Below are 20,691 nucleotides of genomic sequence, written 5' to 3' on the forward strand. Positions count from 1 at the left end.
CTGAGCTGATTCCTTCATGTATAGACTGCATTACTTATGTACCCATTGATCATAATAAAGTGCAATAAAACGTGGTCGCTGGCTTAAGCATGTTTGTGGACCTAGAATCATCAGTCTTGGAAAGTGAAACCTTTTAAAAGAAGTGCTGACTCAGTGGGCATGACTAAATGCCTTTAAACAGATTACAGTACAGCCAGCAGATGAGAATGAATCGATGTAAGATGCCTGGGTCAGGGATGTTACTGGAAATCAGGATACGCCATGGCAGGGTTTATTGTTTTCAGTAGATAATATCTACTGCATTTGCATTTCACTTTGTTTCATTATGTCAAGCTGAAATGTGAAGTGTGTAATTTAAATTCTTATCTGAAATTAATAAGCAGAGTCAGCCGTTAAAAAGCTGTTTGATTTCCCACGAAAATTGTAAATACTTAGGCTTTCTGGTGCTTTTAAAATGATTTTTGTTGCACAAGCAGTCGAACATTGCGTCTTGGGCTTAACCAGCAGCATAAATTGTTTGACCAGACTGCGAAGTCCCGTTAGTTGCAAATCATTTGTTTATTTTCCAAAATTACTTATTGAGCATTCAAGGTATCATACACACAAACTTTGCATTGTTAATACAGTGCTCTACCAAGTGAGCTACAAGAACACTTATGATCACAATGTATATCAAACAATGCCAAACATTTGCATTTTGGCATTGTGTTGCCAATAGATCAAATGCTCTGGTTGGCTCCATTATATCGTCATTTACGTTTGGATAAGACACTGAATGGTGCCATATTTGGTTTGAGACCTATAAACCATTTTATCATTTTATAGCCACAGTCACCATTCATTTTTATTATATGGACAAGAACTGGGCAGAAAATTACCCCAAAATGGGTTTGAAATGATCGAAGGCTGAATAAATGACAAATTTTAGGTGAACTATTCCAATTAAAATGCATCATAAGACCTAGAACATCATTTCTGAGCCCATTTTATTAAGAATGAATCTAATGAGTGCAGCTCTTTAAATGGCCATTTACATGTAACCCAAAATGCCGGCAGTGTAGTCCAATAATGCCCATTTGGAAAATTAATCAGAAGAGAAATGCGATATCCATTGATTATCTGTCAGAAGCTTGTTGTAGATCCATCATCAGGTTTCGTGAAATTGCAATTTTGCAGTGTCACGAATTGAAGGCTAGTTTTGAGGAAAGAAAGGCCGGGTCTTGGTCACTTTGTTATTAAAGCAGCTGAAGCGTGTGGCACATGTGAAGTGGATAAGCCGTAGTCCCTGCCAGGCTTGACTGCTCACATTGCAACATGTTTCATTAGAACAGAGCTTCCGAGCAAATGGTTGTTCCCTGAACTTTCAGACTCCAGTACAGCGATAAATTGTTACCATTTTCTTTGCTAGGTGAAGGAAAGACCGCCTGATAGGGGCTAACTTGGTTCCTTCAATCGTGAATAACTTCACCCGGTACACATCCGCATAGCCGTGTGTCATTTTAACCGGAATCGAACTAGGTATTTTTTTCAGTCGACTGCATTTCAACGAGGTGTTCTGCTACATACCAAAGACACAAGAATCAATAGAAATCCAATTGATATTAGATAGAGACTCAGGGCTGTGGATCTCTTATTTGAAACTGCAAGTCTTACATTTGCTTCTCAGTCAGGCATTAACCCCTGTCGCTGATAAAAAGAGAGAAATGCTGAGTGAAAAAATCACATCACGATTTGTATTCAGAGAAAAATTTAGAAAGAAATGTTTCTGAATTCTTGCAAATATAAATGAATTTCAGATATTGGCTGCCTAGCTCATACTGACCATCAGTATTTCATGTAGTAGTTTGGTGGTTAATTTTCTCCCATGCCTTATCATAATAACACTTTTGTTTCAGTGTTGTCTTTGCCTTGTGTGGCACAAGTGATGGGGCTGCTGGATAATCCAATCAAATGGAAATCCATTATGCAAACCTGTGTCTTATCCAAGGGGCAACCTTCCGATCTTTCTGATGAAGTCGATACGGAAGTGATTTAAACTGCAATTCATTGACTGACCGCTAGAGGCTGCCTCCAAAAGGGAGTCAATTCCCATAGACCCCCATATTAAAAGGCCTTTAGATATGGGGGTCTAGAGCAGAAAAAAATATGATTACAGCCTGGTACAAAAATAGTTTTTTTGCTCTGTATAGCAATTTTTTCCCTTCATGACAACTGTGAGGAGGTTGAATTTTTTTGTAACTAGTTAGTTTAATTTATATTAAAGGCACACCGCAGAACTTTTTGGCCACTAGGGGGCGTTAGACATGTCTTTTTCACGCCTAGCGCCCCTAGAGGCCACAAGCACTGCATCACTGTCGCAAAGGAAAAGACCTGGCCAACCTTAAAACTTAAAACTAAACCTTTAACAACTAAACGCTAACATTTTGAGGCATCAGGGAGAAACGCAGTCATGTTAAAACTTTCTGATGAGGAACTCGTGGCAGAAGCCATTTCTCAATCTGAAGGTTGCAGCCTCCGGATGTCGTATTTCTAAGCTGCATACGTCATCAAGACTGTCTTATTTCAAAATATTAACATTTATTAAGTTGACTGTTATACTTAGTTAATCGTAAATTGTTCCAGTATGCTTATGATTTGCGAATGTAATGCTCAGTTTACCTTAATAAACCAGGCTTCATGACGTATGCAGCCTGCATATTTGACCTCTGGAGGCTGCAGCCTTCCAATTGAGAAATGATCAGAAGTATTTCCTTGCCTTTTTCGAAACAAATATTGTTGCATCGTCCCTCTCTCCCTCGCCACCAGGATTTTCCGCAATGGCTCTCGTTTCTCCTCTCTTTTGTGTGAAAATTGTCGCTCCAAATCCAAGTAAACCAATGTGTTTAGGTCTACCACTTTGTAATATGTCACGCTAGTGACAGCGGAACGCAGAAAATGAGGAAGAGAGAAGAGAGAAACGCTCGGATCTGATTGGTGAATGAATAGGGTTTGGTTTTACACTGTGTGAGTTTGAGCAAGTTTGACTGCTATAGCATCCTGGATTTTAATGTAAATACCATAGACATTAAAAAAGAAAAAGTAAAAGATAGGTAAATACGTGAACACGTGAATGCAGCATCTGAATACAGGGAACTATATGCAAGGTAATCGCCGTCATTTATAAAGAATATCGCATTTATGTATGAATCAAGATCGTGAGTTTATATAAAAAATTGCCTTAAAGGAGAATCGAACCCAGGTCGCCCGTGTCATAGGTCCGGGACACTAACACGGTGCCACAGAGTCACACAATAAAAGTTGCTGTCTACACTCGGTAAGTAGCCTCCAGCAAAATTCAAGTAAAAAAAAAATGTGTTGAGGAAGTGACGTATGCCATAAAGCAATCGAATTTTGTAGTTTTTTTGTGCTCTGGTTACTACCTGAAACCCTAAGTTTTAAAGTATGAGTAAAAGCGATCAGGTTATGGTAGACATGTCATTCAACCTATTTAAAGTCGATGTACTATCACAAGGGTCTTGGAAATTGATTATGAAGGTTGAAAAATTACATGGTGTTGCTTTAAGCCTTAAAGTTCTGCATATTTAAGGGAGTGGCCACTTGAGTGACAGGTGAACTGCCACTGCTGTCACATTAGTCGAGCTAGGCGGGCATGGTTTCAGTAACCAGCCACCTCAGCTTCACCCACGTCCCGCCTCTTTACCCATTTTCGGATATCTGCAAGTGACGCTGCCAAGATGGCGACAGCAGGCACCGCCTATTATTGGCTTAAAAAACAATCTTCGGAAACTTATGGGTTTTTTACAGTCTATGGTCTTAACCAGGAGCAATGCAATAAAGCATCATGCTATTATTTGTTAAATATAGTTTTTTTTTAAAGTTCAATATATGTAACTTTTTTAATTTGAGACGAACATTTGGCATCATTGTGTCATTTTTATGATGTAAATTGAGTGTGCAAAAGCAGTATCGGCTCCAAATCGTAAGCCTGTATCGGTCATCGGCTAAGGCTGATAAAACAAAAATCGGTATCGGCATTGGCACTAATAAATCCATATCGGTCGATCCCTACTTGCAATGAATGGTTTACCTAAACTAAGTTACTGGGTTGTTCTTTTTCACATTTTCTAGGTTAAAAAGAAACACTGACTGGCGACCCAATTATAGCACTTAAACATGGAAAAAGTCTGATTTTCTAATATGTAAGCCGTCTTTTTCTTGACCAACAGAATAGGCTCAAGATAATAAGTTAATACAAAAGCAATATTTAAATTCAGCTTGCACACTATTGTAATTTTAGTAAAACGTATCTCTTCATAAATCTTCTGCATTTATGAATGATAAACGCTTCGTATCTGTGAGGTCACAGGTCTGTGGAGAGACATGTTCTCTTTATCCAGTTTAAAACCTTGATTTGCCTTCCAGGTCTTCTGGAGAGGCTAGTGGGGGAAAAGGTTAATTTCATTGCCCTGCTGGATTAAACAATTTTCTGATTTAATAGGGAGAGAGGAGAGATGGAATACTTGAGTCCCGGTGACCTTTAATGCCTATGGGAGCTGCATGCTGCCTCATGAATTGACCAACACCTCAGGCCCTGCACCCATGGGTTGATAATTTTAAACTGCATGTATAATGCTTAGGGTTGTCAGTCAATATAACAATAGTTCGTTTAAAATAGTTTAAATTATTCAATCAAATTAGAATCATAAACTTATGAGGAGTAGCTCGCTAATGAAGATAATTCAACTTGAGTACTTTATTGTGGCTATTGAGTAATGCATTGATTTAGACAAATTGTTGCTTTAGAAGTCTTGATTGAAAGATTGCTTTATTTACTAATCATTGAACTTAAGTCTATCACTGATTTGTAATCCACAGCAGTCCATTTTGCAATCAAGTGTCTCGTTTTCTCCAAACTACAGTAGATTTACAGACTGTTTGCACAAGACATATTTGCACATTCTGTCTGGAAATGCTATCATTTATTTGTTGATTTATGTGCTTGTGACAGATGGATCTTTGTTTTGTCTTTTTGCTTTTCAGTATCTTTCACTATGTTAATTTTTATTATAGGTAATTTTACTGCAGTATTTTTTTTCTCAACTAATTGTGATACATTGACAGCCCTAACAATTCTACTCACAACGTCAGGTTGGGTAACACAATGTAGATCAAATCTGATACAGTAGATCTGATAGGATGTTAGTGGGAGAGTTTATGGAAAAAGTTTCAAATGTATTGCCTTTGGGTTATCTTTGTTGCTCCAGTTTTTTATAAACCACAGGATCTAATATGATGAAAAGAGAAAAAACAATGACTGATGTGATTTACTGCATGCCAGAACGCTTTCTCATCCATTTTGGTTAAGATGAGATCAAGTTCAGTTTAACAGTGTTATAAAATGATGCTTTATCATACAGTGCTGAAAAGGCAGAGATGGTTTCAAGTTATTTATTATCCTTAGCACTCAACCAACAGAGTGGCGAGAAGTTTGCTGTGTAATAATTCATAGCCGTCCCATGGCGTCCTAGACAGGGTCATGCTGCAATGTGAATATTTGTCTTTTTAACTACAGGGCCAATCAAAATTCACCATATATCCCACAGAGGCCATCATCCTTAGTATTTACAATACTCTCTCTGGGTATTCTTTGGGACCTGTTTATGTATTTAAAGTGTAAATAGCCTTAATAAAGCAATAAACCCCAAGAAGCAGTGGGTTAACAGTGCATTTTATAACAGCTAAGGGGCGTTGTTAGGCACGACGCGAAGCAGAGCCCCTTAGCTGTTATAAAATGCACTGTAACCCCACTGCTTCGAGGGGGTTTATTGCGTTTATAAAACGGTTACTTCATATGCATAACGTTAGAGGGATTTTATAAAATAAAACACAAATAAGTTGTAATTATATTAGTACAAATATTACTCTTCCGCCAAACAAAGTAGTTCCTCAGAATCAAGTGTGACTGAAACAGAGCGCAGTTCCCAACCAACAGAGATGCAGCAAAGACACAATGAAAATATGATTTAAGACTGTGGTGTTTATTTTATAAATCACCATTCATATTGTGCAACTGTTGAAGTGATGATCAAATATGCTTGGAAGCATGCTGAACTCTTTCCCCGTTTTTTTTTTTTTTAAGTTGCCACCCAGTTTTAGTTTAATGCCTTGCAGAAAAATTATCTTCTCTAAATAAACATAAAATATCAAATGAAAGAACAGACCATCCGCTTTCAAACAAAAACAAACAAAAAAACTTTCATTCATCCTACCTTCATTGTTCTCTTATCACCTCTCAAATTTTTTAGCTAAAAGCGGAGATAATTCAATTTTTGTGAAGAACTTATGTAAGAGGTCAGATTCAAAGCCATCAAAACTTACACACTGTGTTTTCAGTGTTGAGTGAATGCGTCAGTGTTTAAGTTGGGTAAGATCGCCACCCAGTGGATAATAGCGGACGTATGAACTTGAGTTACAAACTCCTTGGACAACGTTTTCTCTTTATCGATGAGATGACTCAACAATATTTATTGACAGTTATCTGGATATCGCCATTAATTGTGCAATTGTAGACAAATTAAAAATATGATTAAAGACACTGTTCTTTATTTTCATAAACCAGTATGCAGCAACAGTGACGCAGTGATACTTATGTAATGTGGTCTGAACCGTGAGGTTACCGGTGTATTTTATCACCGCTTTGAACGCTTTTTAACCAGTCAGAATGAAGAACCAGAACTGCCCGTTTTATAATCTGTGTTTGCTTGCTTATAAAGGTAGTTCAAGATTCAAGGGGTTTTTATTTGTCACATACATTTGTCATTTATTTGTCAGTATACTGTAGACTTAATAATAAGTATTGATGTGAGCAGGGATGTAGAAGGGAAGAATGCGCAGGTTGTACACGATTGATACTTAGCAAAAAATATAAAAACAGTGCAGTATGCAAGTGACAATGGTAGTATATTAGATATCTAACTGATTTATAGGTGAGACATGTTGGTTTTAAGAGACTGAGTTGAGTTTAAAGAAAAACACCACAATTTTTCAATATTTTAAATATTCTTACCTCAACTTAGACAAATTAATACATATCTATCTTTTTTCAATGCGTGAACTTAATCTTTGTAAAGCGCATTGTAATTGTGTTAGCATTTAGCCTAGCCCCATTCATTCCTTGGGATCCAAACAGGGATGAATTTAGAAGCCACCAAACACTTTCACGTTTTCCCTTTTTAAAGACTGTTACATTAGTAGTTACACGAGTAAGTATGGAAGCACAAAATAAAACGTGGCAATTTTTTTAAGCGGATAAAAAATAAGAACTATATTGCATGGCGGAAGAGCACTTCCATCTTGGCGCCCAGTAACATCATCACTCCTGACTACCACCCCTCTCGCTCAAACTTCGTCAATATTACTGTGCTCGAGGTCGAAGTGCTGCAAACTAAGTGTTCTTCCGCCATACAATATAGTTTTCATTTTTATCCGCTTAAAAAATCGCCACATTTTATTTTGTGCCACCATACTTACTCGTGTAACTACTCATGTAACAGTCTTTAAATAGAGAAAACATGGAAGTGTTTGATGGCTTCTAAATTCATCCCTGTTTGGATCCTAAGGAATGAATGGGGCTAGGTTAAATGCTAACACATTCACGACACGCTGTACAAAGATTAAGTGCATGCATTGATAAAAGATAGGTATATATATTATTCATCTAAGTTGAGGTAAGAACATAGTAAAATATTGAAAAACGGTGGTGTTTTCCTTTAAGAGTCTAAAAGCCTGGGGACAAAGGTCCTCTACTTACAAATTTGGCAGATGCTTTTATCCAAAGTGACTATACTATAGTGCATTGGTTCTCAAACTTTTTCAGCGTGAGGCCCCCCTTGTGTGCGGTGCATACCTCTGCGGCCCCCCTAAAGAAATATATGACAATTTTGTTCTAAAACATAACATTTTATTTAGACAAAACATATTAAAGTATACAAAGTAGTGCTGTTGATTAGTAGCCTTATTTTCTTTAGGTTTAATTACACAGAATTTTTTGAAAAATGTATGTATTTTATAAAATGTCATAAAACTGGGGTCCCCCTGGCACCATCCCGGCCCCCAGTTTGAGAACCACTGCTATATTGCGTTCAATATATAATTTTTTTCAGTACTGTATGTTCCTGTGACCTTTGTGTTGCTAACGCAATGAAGCTACAGGAACACAATGCAAATATACATCATTGAACACATCTATCATGGAATTAGTGAGTAAACTATACTGTAGCAGAGTTTTAATTTTTAACTATTACTTCAATGGGTAAGCCAAAAGACAGAGAAACCTTAAGTTTTCTTTATTTTTTATTTGTCAAGGTGCCCAGTTAAAAAAATTGGGGATTTGAAGTAAAATCATTCAAGAACCACTGTTCTGGGACATACAACACATAAACACATTGTATTTTAAGGCTAATATTTGTCCTTCTTGACACTCTTAAGTATCATACCAGTCATTAGTATAATATGCCATTTCATGTAATATGTTTTGGTGTAATGGGGCTTTGCATAAAAAAGTGAATCCAGCCGCGAACACAGATACAAATATATCACTGTCTGAAGTGGGAAGGCCCACATTAGCCTAAAGCAGACAGCTAGACTATTGATGATTTTGTTTGGCTGGCTTGCTCTTTAGCAGGGCTTATAAGAATTCCTTTCTGTTTGGAGAGATGCCAAAATCTTTCTGTAACCCACATATATATAGCAATGCACTGAATATCAATATGCAATCGGAGTGTAACCTGTTCTGGTGTATAAATAGATACGATTTGTTATTCAAATTAAATGCTTTGATTTAATTGTGTTCATAAGCATGCCATGAAAACAAGCTTTGAAATGATGATTGATTTTGATAGGACCTCATTAGAGAAATAACGATTAGGGTCATTATAACCTTGTGTTGTGGTGATTGAGCGCCATTGAATGTTATGTTTCATTGGATTGACATCGCTCTCTTTCTCCACTGCCATGATACGAGGAGCCCAGTGGCTTAGTAACGCCAGAAAAACCAGATGGATGGTTAAAGTGAGTTCTGGGTATTGCTATCCCATTTACCGTACAAATTACAATGACGCCAAACACTGAAAATATGTTAAATGCGAAAATATTTATATTGCCCTTTGAGCAGAAATAAAATGTCAGTTGGCTGTTTTAGCTTACAAATCTAATTTACAAAACTGAGCTCTCTGTAACTCTAAAATATTTAAATGTGTGCCATTTCCCCAAAATAGAGTTTCCCAAACACTTATACCACTGCAAGATAAAGTATTATAACATCCAGAAACTACACACTTTGTCTTTATTGTAAATGATTATACCTTTGCTCGAAATTTATTTTATTTGAAAATGGGAGGGGTTTCTTAGTGCATTTCATGGGAACTACATTACACTTGTTATTTTTCTCAGCCACTAGTTTCCAAGCTGATATAGGAAATGTTATTTGTACCTTGTGAGGAAAAAATAGTCAAAAAAAATGATCCCTGTCACTTACCATTTAAAAAGGTCTTATACATGTCGGGGTACAGATACATTTGGCACTAATATGTACCTTTAATTACTTATATGCATTTTTTGGTACCAATATTTAACTCTGAGGTACTAATATGAACTCTTTAGGAGTACTTTTTGAAACTGTGCTGCACCAGTGACGGCTAGGGACCATTTTTTTCTGACACTGTAGAGATGGGCCAATTTATATTTAACATAGGCTGCATCATTTGTATTTACGATAGACAATATGTATAAAGAATTAGTAATCAAGTATTTCTCATTACTAAACAAAGTAGTATTTTTACAACACTTTTAACTGTTTTACGATTTGTTTTTACAGGATTGATTAAAATAGTACAGATTACCTGCTGTGCCGAAGGCTTAAGATACTGTATATAAGTAAATATGATTTCAGTAATAAAGATTTTTTTAATTGACGTTTAAATTCTAAGGGATAGTTCACCAAAAACCAAACTGATCATGAACCTCATTCACTTCCATAGCAGGAAATAAAGGTGTCACGATTTCAATTTTAAATCAAAATTAAGTCACAAACTCAAAACCTAGAACTTCGAATAAAAAAATGGAATCGTCGATGCTGAAAAAAATAAAACTATGGTAGTGAATGGGGCTTATGAATGGTTTGTTTACAAACATTCCTCAAAATATCTTTCTTTTGTGTTCATGAGAACAGGAAAGACAATTATACAGGTTTGTAACAACATGAGAGTGAGTAAATGATGAGACAATTTTTATTTTTGGGTGAACTATGCCTTTTAAGTGTTGTTCACTGACTGGACTCATTTATTTTTGTACTCTGCAACAGTAATTTTGCATCCACTATTGTGTGGTCTGGTTCTCAAGAGTTTTTTATCTTAAAAATAAATCACTGGAAGCTACTAAAGGATTGCAGTGCAGCACTTTTCTCATACATCTGCTCAATGGCCACTCCTGAGAGGAGGCGGGACCGCAGCTTTAAAGTGCTGGAGATGTGATGTTAGATTTGTGCCTGTCTTAAATTTTATGGAGGGAAGAGTAGTGCTCAAAGTGAGCAGAGTTAAAAGCCCCAGTACATTGAACTGATTTTTTTATGATTTCTTGAGTATTCCGATTTATCAGTGTTTTTTGTTCTTCAGTTTATTGTTCTTTAATACAAAAATAGCATTTTATCTGCACTGAAGGTGATGTTTATTAGTTTTGCCTTATACAGATAGAGCTTAAATTCTGGTAAATTATTGGGTGCACTGTGGTGTAACACAGATAGAGCTGCATGCAGGGGCAAAAATGAAAGAACCTATCAAATCCAAATTAGAAAATTTTGACCTTTTAATCCATTTGTGTTATCTTTTATATATTCTAACTCATCATGGATTGTAAATATTGACTTATACCAAAAGCCTTAAGTAGTCAGTATTTGTATGTATCCTATATAATTCATGCTTAGAATTTTTTTAAATATGTCGATTTCAGTTTTGTAGACACATTCGAGTATAACTTTAGGTGGCATTTGGTGTTGGTTAACCAGAGCTAACTTGAGATCTATAATTTGCAAATTAGAAATTGTATGTACCAGACTCTCAGTTTGAATCAGAACTGAATCAGAAATGTCAGAACTAGTTGGTTTTATTTATGCTTTACAGGTGCGTCTTTTCATTTAATATTTGTTTAAAATCGTATGCAGAAAATAATTGAGCAAAATACTTTTGGAGCCCTCAATGGCATTGAAAGAAAATAATGGAGCATAACAGTGACCATACACTTTGTATACATCATACATAATGTATACATAATTATGAGATCAGTACGGTCCATTTTGACTTAATACACAGTGATAGACAATTGCAACCTGTGAGTCAGAGTGAATCTGTGCCAACTATTTGTTTATTCCCTCTTGCATCGCTTCATTTACCTAATTGCTTATTTTGTCTTTTACTGTGCTCTATTATAGCATCAACGAACAACATCATTTTAAAACTAACACTCACTAAACCATTATAATGCACCACCTATGACCCTCATGGGCCATCTGCACAATTGCTTTATTATCGTACTGTACTTATAAATGAAGTCTTCTTTGTGTGGAAGAGCACATTGTTTAGATAACTGCTTTATTTGTTTTCTACTCAACCACAAAATGCTGCAGAAAGACTCTATGCAAATGCCAACCTTTAAATGAAAAGTAAAGTTTTTAAAAAGTTTTTAACCATACTAATATATCAGTCAGATGCAGAGGCAGCCGATGACTTCTTTTTTTTCTAAGGGTGCGCGATACGAAGCTCATCACAACATGTATTTAGCCCATCATGTGTGTGGCTCGTCATGTCAATATATGTGTTCGGCGCATCATATGAACCATATGCTTCATGTTTCTTGTCAAAATAAGTGCTGCACACACATCTTAAGGGTTTATGATAAAAGTGACGCTCGCGTTTGCCAGATACTCGCATAATCTCATGTATAATGTATTTTGTGAATGTGAGCGTGTCTTTTATCATAAACTCCTGAGACGTGTGTGCAGCAGGCACGTATTTTGACAAGACACATGATGCACATGGTTCACATGATGCAACGAACACATTTTGGAATAATGAGCACACATGACACCTTGAACACATATTTTGAATTCGCATCCCCTTTGGAAGACTGCTCAGATGTCAATATTTGGCGGTTTAATAAATACCAAAGCAAAGACTTGGTTATAGTTTTTAAAGCGTATACTTATTTATTTATTATTATTTTCTGTAAATTTTTTGTTTATTTAGTTATAATGAAAAATTTAACCGTTTATACTAAAATATATGAAAATATTTGACAAATAATAATGTTGGAACAAAGCATTTAAAAGTAAGTGCAAATTTTTGAATTATTGTCACATCCATAATGTTTTTTTTTTTTACATAAATGTACATACAGAAATTTTTTTTAAATAAAAATTTTAAAGGGATAGTTCAGCCAAAAATGATATTAAACCCATGATTTACTCACCCCCAAGCTGTCCGAGTTGCATATGTCCATCGTTTTTCAGACAAACACATTTTCGGATATTTTAGAAATTGAATCCAAACGGCTCCAGGATGATAAACAAAGGTCTTCTGAGGGTAATCCGCGCAGTGTTGTTGTAGAAATATCCATATTTAAAACTTAATTAACGTAAATAACTACCTTCCAGTAGCGCCACCATCTTAGTCGCGTCCACATTAGTCGCGGCTACTCTGCTGCTGCTCTGTGCCCCCGCCCTCCGAATTTGTCATACGTCACTAAGAAAAGTGCGTACACTACGCTAATACTCTCTCCTGAATACAGAGGAGTCTAAGATGGCGGCGCTACCGGAAGGTAGTTATTTTCGTTAATAAAGTTTTAAATATGGATATTTCTACAACAACACCGCGCAGATTACCCTCAGAAGACCTTTGTTTATCATCCTGGAGCCGTTTGGATTCAATTTGTGAAGGATGGACGCACTTTTTTTGGACTTGAAGGTCGTGGACCCCGTAACATTACATTTAATCAACTGAAAGATCTAAAACATTTTCTAAAATATCCGAAAATGTGTTTGTCTGAAAAACGATGGACATATGCAACTCGGACAGCTTTGGGGTGAGTAAATCATGGGTTTTATATCATTTTTGGCCGAACTATCCCTTTAATGTTCTCTAAAGAGCCATCCCTTCTCAATTTGTAGCGTATTATTGCTTCTGGTTTGTGCCTTTTAATTCACAGAATTTGCTCAAGGTATGTTGTCTTCCAAAATCGTCCTTTTTTTGTCACATCCATAGTGCATGCATGTTACCCTCATCTAAAATAGAAAACAGGAGATATTTTTCTGATGTCTGGATTCTATCATCAAGGGTTTAGGAAAATATAAACAGATGGTTCATTATATTGGTGATAAAGGGATTCTCTTATAATTTATATTTCACGTTTTGACTGCAAATGTCACATCCATAACACTTGAATTGCTCAATCTGTTCTAGCAGGTCTCACACCCTGGCCAAGCTAGTCCTTGCCTAGTTTTGTTTGCCTGGTGTTTACCAGCAAACCACTTTAAGTTGATTTTTAAAGGTCTAGAAATACCAATACGTTTACATCTGGGGAAATACTATAAATGATCATATCTGTTATGCTAAAGGTTTGCCCCCCACATGTTATTGGCAGCCTGCTTGAAGTCTATCATCTAAGGCCAGACAGGCAGGCTTGAACAGTAACCGATGCATCAGCGGTTTGCTCCAGTCATTGACATACAGTATCAGCCAACAGCTTGCATAGAATGCAACACATTAAACTGGGAATTGGCATCTACTGCACTGTACCTAGTCAAGTAGAGCAACAGGATAGTTTTAACCCTTAGTTCAATTTAAAGAGGTGATCAGCAATGTAAAAAGAAAACGCATTAGCAGGCGATATTAACAATAATGGGGTGTAAAAGGATCATTATCATTTTTTAAAGGTTTATGGTATCTTTATAGAGAGAGCAAAGCTGTTAACCCCTTTAGGTACTGTTTGTACCATAGAGTTTCCAACAAAGCTTTTCCACAAAGGTGAGCTTGTAAATTTTTAAACAGGGGTTTGAGGTTGGGGGTGCCCGAGGAAATCGGCCACAAGTCAAATATGTGACTATTAGAGCTCTCCATCACACTCTGAATGCTATCCATACTGTATGCCGTAGAGACTGCTGGGATAGTATGGATAGTGATGGCCAGATTGGCCACTGGATATTTACAATTATAGAGAATGCTACTAATAAAAAGGTGTTCATTGTACAGTTTAAATGTGACCTGTCATTTGTTGTTTGCAGTTTATATTTTAATTATGTTTAATGTTAAAGTAGGTAATAAATGCCATTCTGGTAGGTGTAGGTCCTGACATAGTTCCTGTTAACGTAACGTGGATAGCTGACAATATTTTTTTTTAACATATTTTTTGTTATTGTTGAGTAAAGCTTAGGTAAACACTTAATTGACCAATCAGCATCTAGGATTGAAGATTGCTGAAGACCTACCAATATACAGTCTACCAATATACCATATCCATATATTATACAGTGTAATGGGTATTTATATGATACTCACTTTAACTTCTAAGTTCTAACTATATATTGTGGAAATAGCATGTGCAAAAAATTGTAATAGTTTTTTGCTGGTTATATGAGCCTGTTATTATACTGTTGGTACTATGTAATTTCATTAGTGCAATTTTTACATGCCTGTGTGTCTTTCTCACATTTCAGCTTGATTTTCTTACTCTGTCTTTTTCTTTCCCCCACAGGAACGAAAGTGAAGGCTTGCGTATCTCAAATGTCAGGTAGGTTATGAGAGGACATCCCTTTCTGTGCATCATCTGCTGTCTTCCACCTTACCGGCACCTGATAATCGGGTCGCTGCATCTCTCATCACCATGTCAGACTATCAGATGCATGTTTGTAGCAGACATCTCATTTCCATGTCATGCATGTTTGTCACATTTTCTCTATCCTGTCTCGGAGACACATTCGATTTGATAGACTTTAAAGCTCTGATCACAGGCTTGAAATCTATTTCCATTATTGAGGATTTATTGGAGTGCTCACAGTTGGCTGGTATACTCTTATTTTATATATTTAAGCCAGAATTTTGACCATTGGCATTAAGTTTGGAGTGTATTGTAGTATATTTTGTCTGAGAACTCTTTGAAATGAAAGGCGCCGTCTGACTTAGATGTTAAGCCATACTTTGCTTGTTTTTATGTTATTTTTATGGGTCAGGAACAGACCGTAGTGCATTAAAAGGTTGTCTGGCAAATATCCAGAAATATTGTGTAGTTCCAATTTTCTGCTTTAAACTAAATGTTTACATACTTTTAAAAGATTTGATGCCACAGACCATTTTAAAGGAGCATTTCACCCGTAGAAACATTAATCTTTATTGAAAGTGTGTCATATTTGTAGTCGAAATGTAACATACATTTAGAATTTGGTGCCTATTTGACTGAGAAAAGGGGTGTTTGTAGTCTCACTCCCTCAATAAAGATATTGGACTTCTTTCTTTCAATGATGCAAAATTATGATTTTTACATCATTGAAAGAAGGAAGTGCAACACTGAAATCTGTATTTCTCCTGTCTCAGCAGCAACTGAGAAAATGACGCATGACCATTCAAAAACATGACTAGGGTTGTATTTATGCAAATAGGTGAAGTGTCCCTTTAATATAAAGCTATGATAGAGCCATAAATGGACACTCCACTTTTTTTGAAAATATGCTCTTTTTCCTGCTCCCCTAGAGTTAAACATTAGATTTTTACCGTTTTGGATTCCATTCAGCTGATCTGCGGGGTCTGGTGGTAGCACTTTTAGCATAGCTTAGCACAACCCATTGAATCTGATTAGACCATTAGCTTCGCGCAAAGAAATTGTTTAGATATGGTTGTTTACTTTCAATAGCGGGTGACTATTTCCGGGCACTGCGTAATATCATTGCGCCTCCTGCAGCCATGTTCTTGATTATAACGCCAGAATGAGAGTATAGTTCCTTGCCATATCTGCCTAGAAAAATGCAACTTTTAATTTTTCGTAGGTCTTAGTACACAATGTAACTATAGAACAGTCAAGTTTTAAATTGGAAAAAATATCAAAACTCTTTGGTTATTTTTTAGCGCAATGCTAATGGTCTAATCAGATTCAATGGATTATGCTAAGCTGTGCTAAAAGTGGCACCACCAGACCCGGAGATCAGCTGAATGGATTCCAACATGGTAAAAATTAAATGTTTAACTCTAGGGCAGCTGGAAAATGAGCATATTTTCCAAAAAAGTGGTGTGTACCTTAAACTTTATTATTTGTCTAATTTTGATTTCAGGGCTCAAAATACAAGTTTCTATGTTTTGAAGGAATATTGTACATACAGTATAGTAAAACATGAAGTCTTTTTATCATCTACAGATAGCTGACTTATTGCTCAAGTGCTCAGGTGCCAAGTGGCAAACAAGATGTGATTTTATCTGTCTACCAGACATTTTTTAACCATAATTTACCATGCCTCTACATCATCTTGATGGATTGTCCTACAGGTCGTGTCTTTAGAGCATCTCTGAAGTGGATCTTCTGTTGTGTAGGGATTGCTGATGCTATATTGCACCACAGGCTGATATAAATATCTGAAAGAGGCCTGCTTTAGTGTGCATTGACAGAGCATTTGCAGATGCTTTAACATGAGGTTATTAACTGCTTTAATTAGATCCCTGCTCGATGCTGCAAAATCATAGCATGTGAATTAATGTACCTCACTTCCTTGGGGTCTATGTTGCTGTAAGTTTACATAAAGCAACAAATTCAGACGTTTTTGCATACATCCCTCAAAAAACACACAAACTTGTCACTTTTGTTGCAAGCCACTGGAATCGTGTTGTTCAGGCTTTTCCTGTTGATCCCAGATTTCATCAGATGGTGAAATTCGAATCGAAAATTTAGAGAGGAAATTGTTGCAAAAGAAGCGCAGGCTGCTTATCAACGCGAGTAGCTCCCCTAAGGAGTTTTCCTGGAGAAACATTGGACTTGTGCAACAACATTAAACACGATAACACACAACAGTTGCCAGTAATTTGCAAATTATCTGTTGTAGATTGATGATGCTTATTAGTTTCAGGGCGCAGTGCTGTAGGGATAGAGGATGAACAATCATACGAGGAAAATGACTGTGTATATTTGGTGTTAGGCTGTGCAGTTTTACAGATGGAGGAAAGCCTTGTTCACTTTTACGAATACCCACTTCTCTCAAAGGCTTTGTGTTGATAGTCTCTTGGCTCTGTGTTCTTCCCACGGATTTATCTTATTAACATGGAAAACCTGATAAAATTGTTAAATTGGAAATGGAAGCCAGATATGGATCTAAATTTAATTTTTTCCCGTGTTGACATGAACATGCCAGATGTGTAATTTGGCACTGAAGACGTGGGTCTCTGAAAACTCAGCTAACGTCATTTTTTGTGATTTACTGTTCACCGCATAAAATAGTTGTACATAATGTAAAGAACATATTTGTGAAAATATAACCTTGATATATTTAATATTGAATAAATCAAATAGATTGAAACTTCGCAGACAGGGCCACATATGTTGGATGCTTGTGTTTTCCTTTAGTGATAAACCGAAATATATACAGAAGGCTTCTTTAATGCCAGTTTTCACGAACAGTGTTCTCAATTGATTGCAGGTACAATTTTAAGTTAATTTTGAGTAAATATGTGTCAAATAATAGTTTTGTGTCTTTATTATTTAATTTGACCAACTTTCATTTGATATTCGTAAATAAGTATTATGTACCTGTATATATTAATGTTATATCAGCCAAACCGCTCTCTAAATATCCAGCCCATTCTCATGATTTGCGTATAAATAGCACAGTACATACGATACAGTACATACGCTGCAATACGTACGCTAAATTCCAAGTTACCAAGGGGATTAACTTCGGCTGCTGCATAATATCATGACGCCTCCAGCAGCCATGTTACGGCAGCAAAGTTCTTGATTATTACGCCAGAATGAGAGTATCGTTCCTAGCAATATCTACCTAGAAAATCACAATTTTTAATTTTTCGTCCGTCTTAGTACACGAGGTAACTACAGAAGAGTCAAGTTTTAAATAAAAAAAATATTGAAACTCTTTGGTTGTTTTTGAGCGTGGCGCTAAATGGTCTAATCAGATTCAATGGATTGTGCTAAGCTATGCTAAAAGTGGTACCGCCAGACCCGGAGATCGGCTGAATGAATTCCAAAACGGTAAAAATCAAATGTTTAACTCTAGGGGAGCTGGAAAATTAGCATTTTTCAAAAAAAGTGGAGTGGCCCTTTAAGTCAACAGGATGGACTGGCGACTGGCGTATAACATGCATGCAAAATTTGAATTTGGTGTATGTATTGAACAACTTTTCACAATGTGTGTTATTTATATGCACTTCATGAGAAAGGGTTTAAATATCAGATTGGATGTCCACTAGTTTTCTCCATCCTTGTGTTTCTCCAACCACATATCATTTGGAGACCTAATTATTGGGTTTCCTTTCCAGGTCTTCAAGAGAAATATTGATCTCCAGAATATTTCACTGAAACCATTGTTGGTGTTTGACGCATGTGTTTTGTGTCTGGAAATCAAATGGGGCCAAACAGTTGAAGCAAGTTGAGACTGAGAAGTTATAAAACCTCAGAGCCAAACTCTGATAACTCCCTTATCTGGACATTTTTAAGTTCCCTTCAGCCAGACTTTGATGTTGAGACTGATAAATGGATGCTGGCAGTTATGTCCGATATAAGGGTTATTTTAGCCACTATTGAAACATTTCCTGTGATTTGAGACGGATGCAGTGCTTTAAGTGGGCCGGAACGCCCCGGTACTCAGTACCGCCACTTCTAAAAATAGCTCTTGAGCGTACCACCACCTCTCCGTGCGCCCAGAACGTGCTTTTAGCGTACCGGAACGCTCATTTGCACATCTGTTTAAAAATCAGAGGTTTAATTTAATCATCTGGCTGCGCTGCCGCTTTTCAGATCGCCCTTAATGTACGCTTCCTAATTCGTCCCACCGCGAGCAGAGACTACATTACCCATACACCCTTGCGTTTACAAGTTAAAAGCGCATGCGTCCGTCAGTCAGTGTCAACGTGCTCTGTAGAGGTGGATGTTTGTGTGTGAAACGCGCAACCATAGCTGCTCGGTTAAAATGAAAATACAATGAACACGTAATATGCCCTCCTTGTTTAAGACTCTGAGTAGTAAAAGAACACCGTCAGAATCAGAGGACTCGCTGACATCCCACCAAGCCAGAATGATAGCTGCAGGTCAGACGCAAGCCTTGTAGGTACGTGATAATCTCCGCTGTCGCGGCTGTCAGTTTGGTTCGGATTTCCTCAGGCGATGTGCAGAAAACATTCTTGAAATTGTAATATACATTTAGTTTAGTTGCTAATCTACAAGTAAACGAAATTTCAATGAATTTGAACGACGTGCACAGTAGTTTTACCACCCGCAAAATGGAAAACAATGGGACAAAATAAATGACTTTAGAGTTTCAAATGGCCAGTATTTTGTTATTCTTACCCCATAGACATGGTCTTGGTGTCATTTTAAAGTTTTTTTTCAAGCTCTTTCTATCTGAACAACTAGTTTTAGCATTTAACCATGCTGAAAATTGTACTCACATATCTACCTTTTGCACATTTTATTTATGTTCAAAAGCTCTTTCTACAGTAGCTCTTTCTAATGGTATTTTTTCAAAATCCTTTTGCACATTTTATTTATGTTCAGTAGCTATTTCTAGCTCAGGCAAATCCACAAATTTATAAAATGATTTATTATTTTTTACAAGGTCGTCTGTTGACTGCTGAATATAAAACCCCTTCAATATAGGAGTCGAGTCAGCAAAAAAAACAAAACAAAAAAAACATAGAGTACCGGCACCTCTTTTGGGCCACTTAAAGCACTGGACGGATGAGAACGTTTGACAACACATTGAGTTATTCTTGTAGAGTTTTACTGTTTGAGCAATAATGTTCTCCTCAGTTACAAAATGTGATACACACAAAAAAAATAATAATATGGGGAACAGAGTTGAAATCGCAGACTAAACTTAACTATCACTCATGTAGGGTCAAGTTTGTTTGGGACCAAATGTAGGGTTTTAGTTACTGATAAACTTATATTTCCCAGAAATTGAAAAAAAAACTTTACTTGATTAGTTTTCTTACAGGAACTTGAGCAACAGGGTTAAAGGTTAAGCTTGATAAATGCTGTTGACTCCACAAATCATGTACAAAATGAAAAAACACAATAAAATTGACCTGTTTTTCATAAAAAGCTCTAAAAACAAGAACAGACACAAAAGTGTTTCTGTTTCAGTAACTCAAAAACAACAGTGAGAAATGACACTTCACATGGCTTTAAATATAGCATTCCCTATTCACAATACCTCAAACCAAAATATGTCATTGCAGCCAGTCAGATACAGTACTTCAGCATGACTCCTTATGCAATACACACTGCTTCTTTTGCACAAGGTTGTGTGTATGTCATTGTGTATTGCCACAGGGAAATCTCTTGGTCTGGTCGCTTACAGCATTTACCCTCTCTCATTTCTCTCTCTCTTTCTCTCTTTCTCTTTTTCGTTATATCTCTTTCTCTGTGCACCTG

The 20,691-nt window shown here is 36.6% G+C and overlaps 1 protein-coding gene across 3 annotated transcripts in view; it reads left to right on the forward strand.

Annotated features, from left to right (window-relative positions):
• Positions 1-20,691, forward strand: part of iqsec1b (IQ motif and Sec7 domain ArfGEF 1b) — a 207,658-nt gene that overhangs the window by 34,253 nt on the left and 152,714 nt on the right. For all 3 annotated transcript variants that reach the window (XM_065241197.2, XM_065241203.2, XM_065241202.2), the window contains exon 2: positions 14,800-14,835. In XM_065241197.2, the coding sequence (XP_065097269.1) occupies positions 14,800-14,835 (36 nt within the window). The remainder of the gene's footprint in view (positions 1-14,799; positions 14,836-20,691) is intronic.

This window comes from Paramisgurnus dabryanus, chromosome 14, assembly GCF_030506205.2.
Source record: "Paramisgurnus dabryanus chromosome 14, PD_genome_1.1, whole genome shotgun sequence".
Classification (NCBI taxonomy): domain Eukaryota; kingdom Metazoa; phylum Chordata; class Actinopteri; order Cypriniformes; family Cobitidae; genus Paramisgurnus; species Paramisgurnus dabryanus.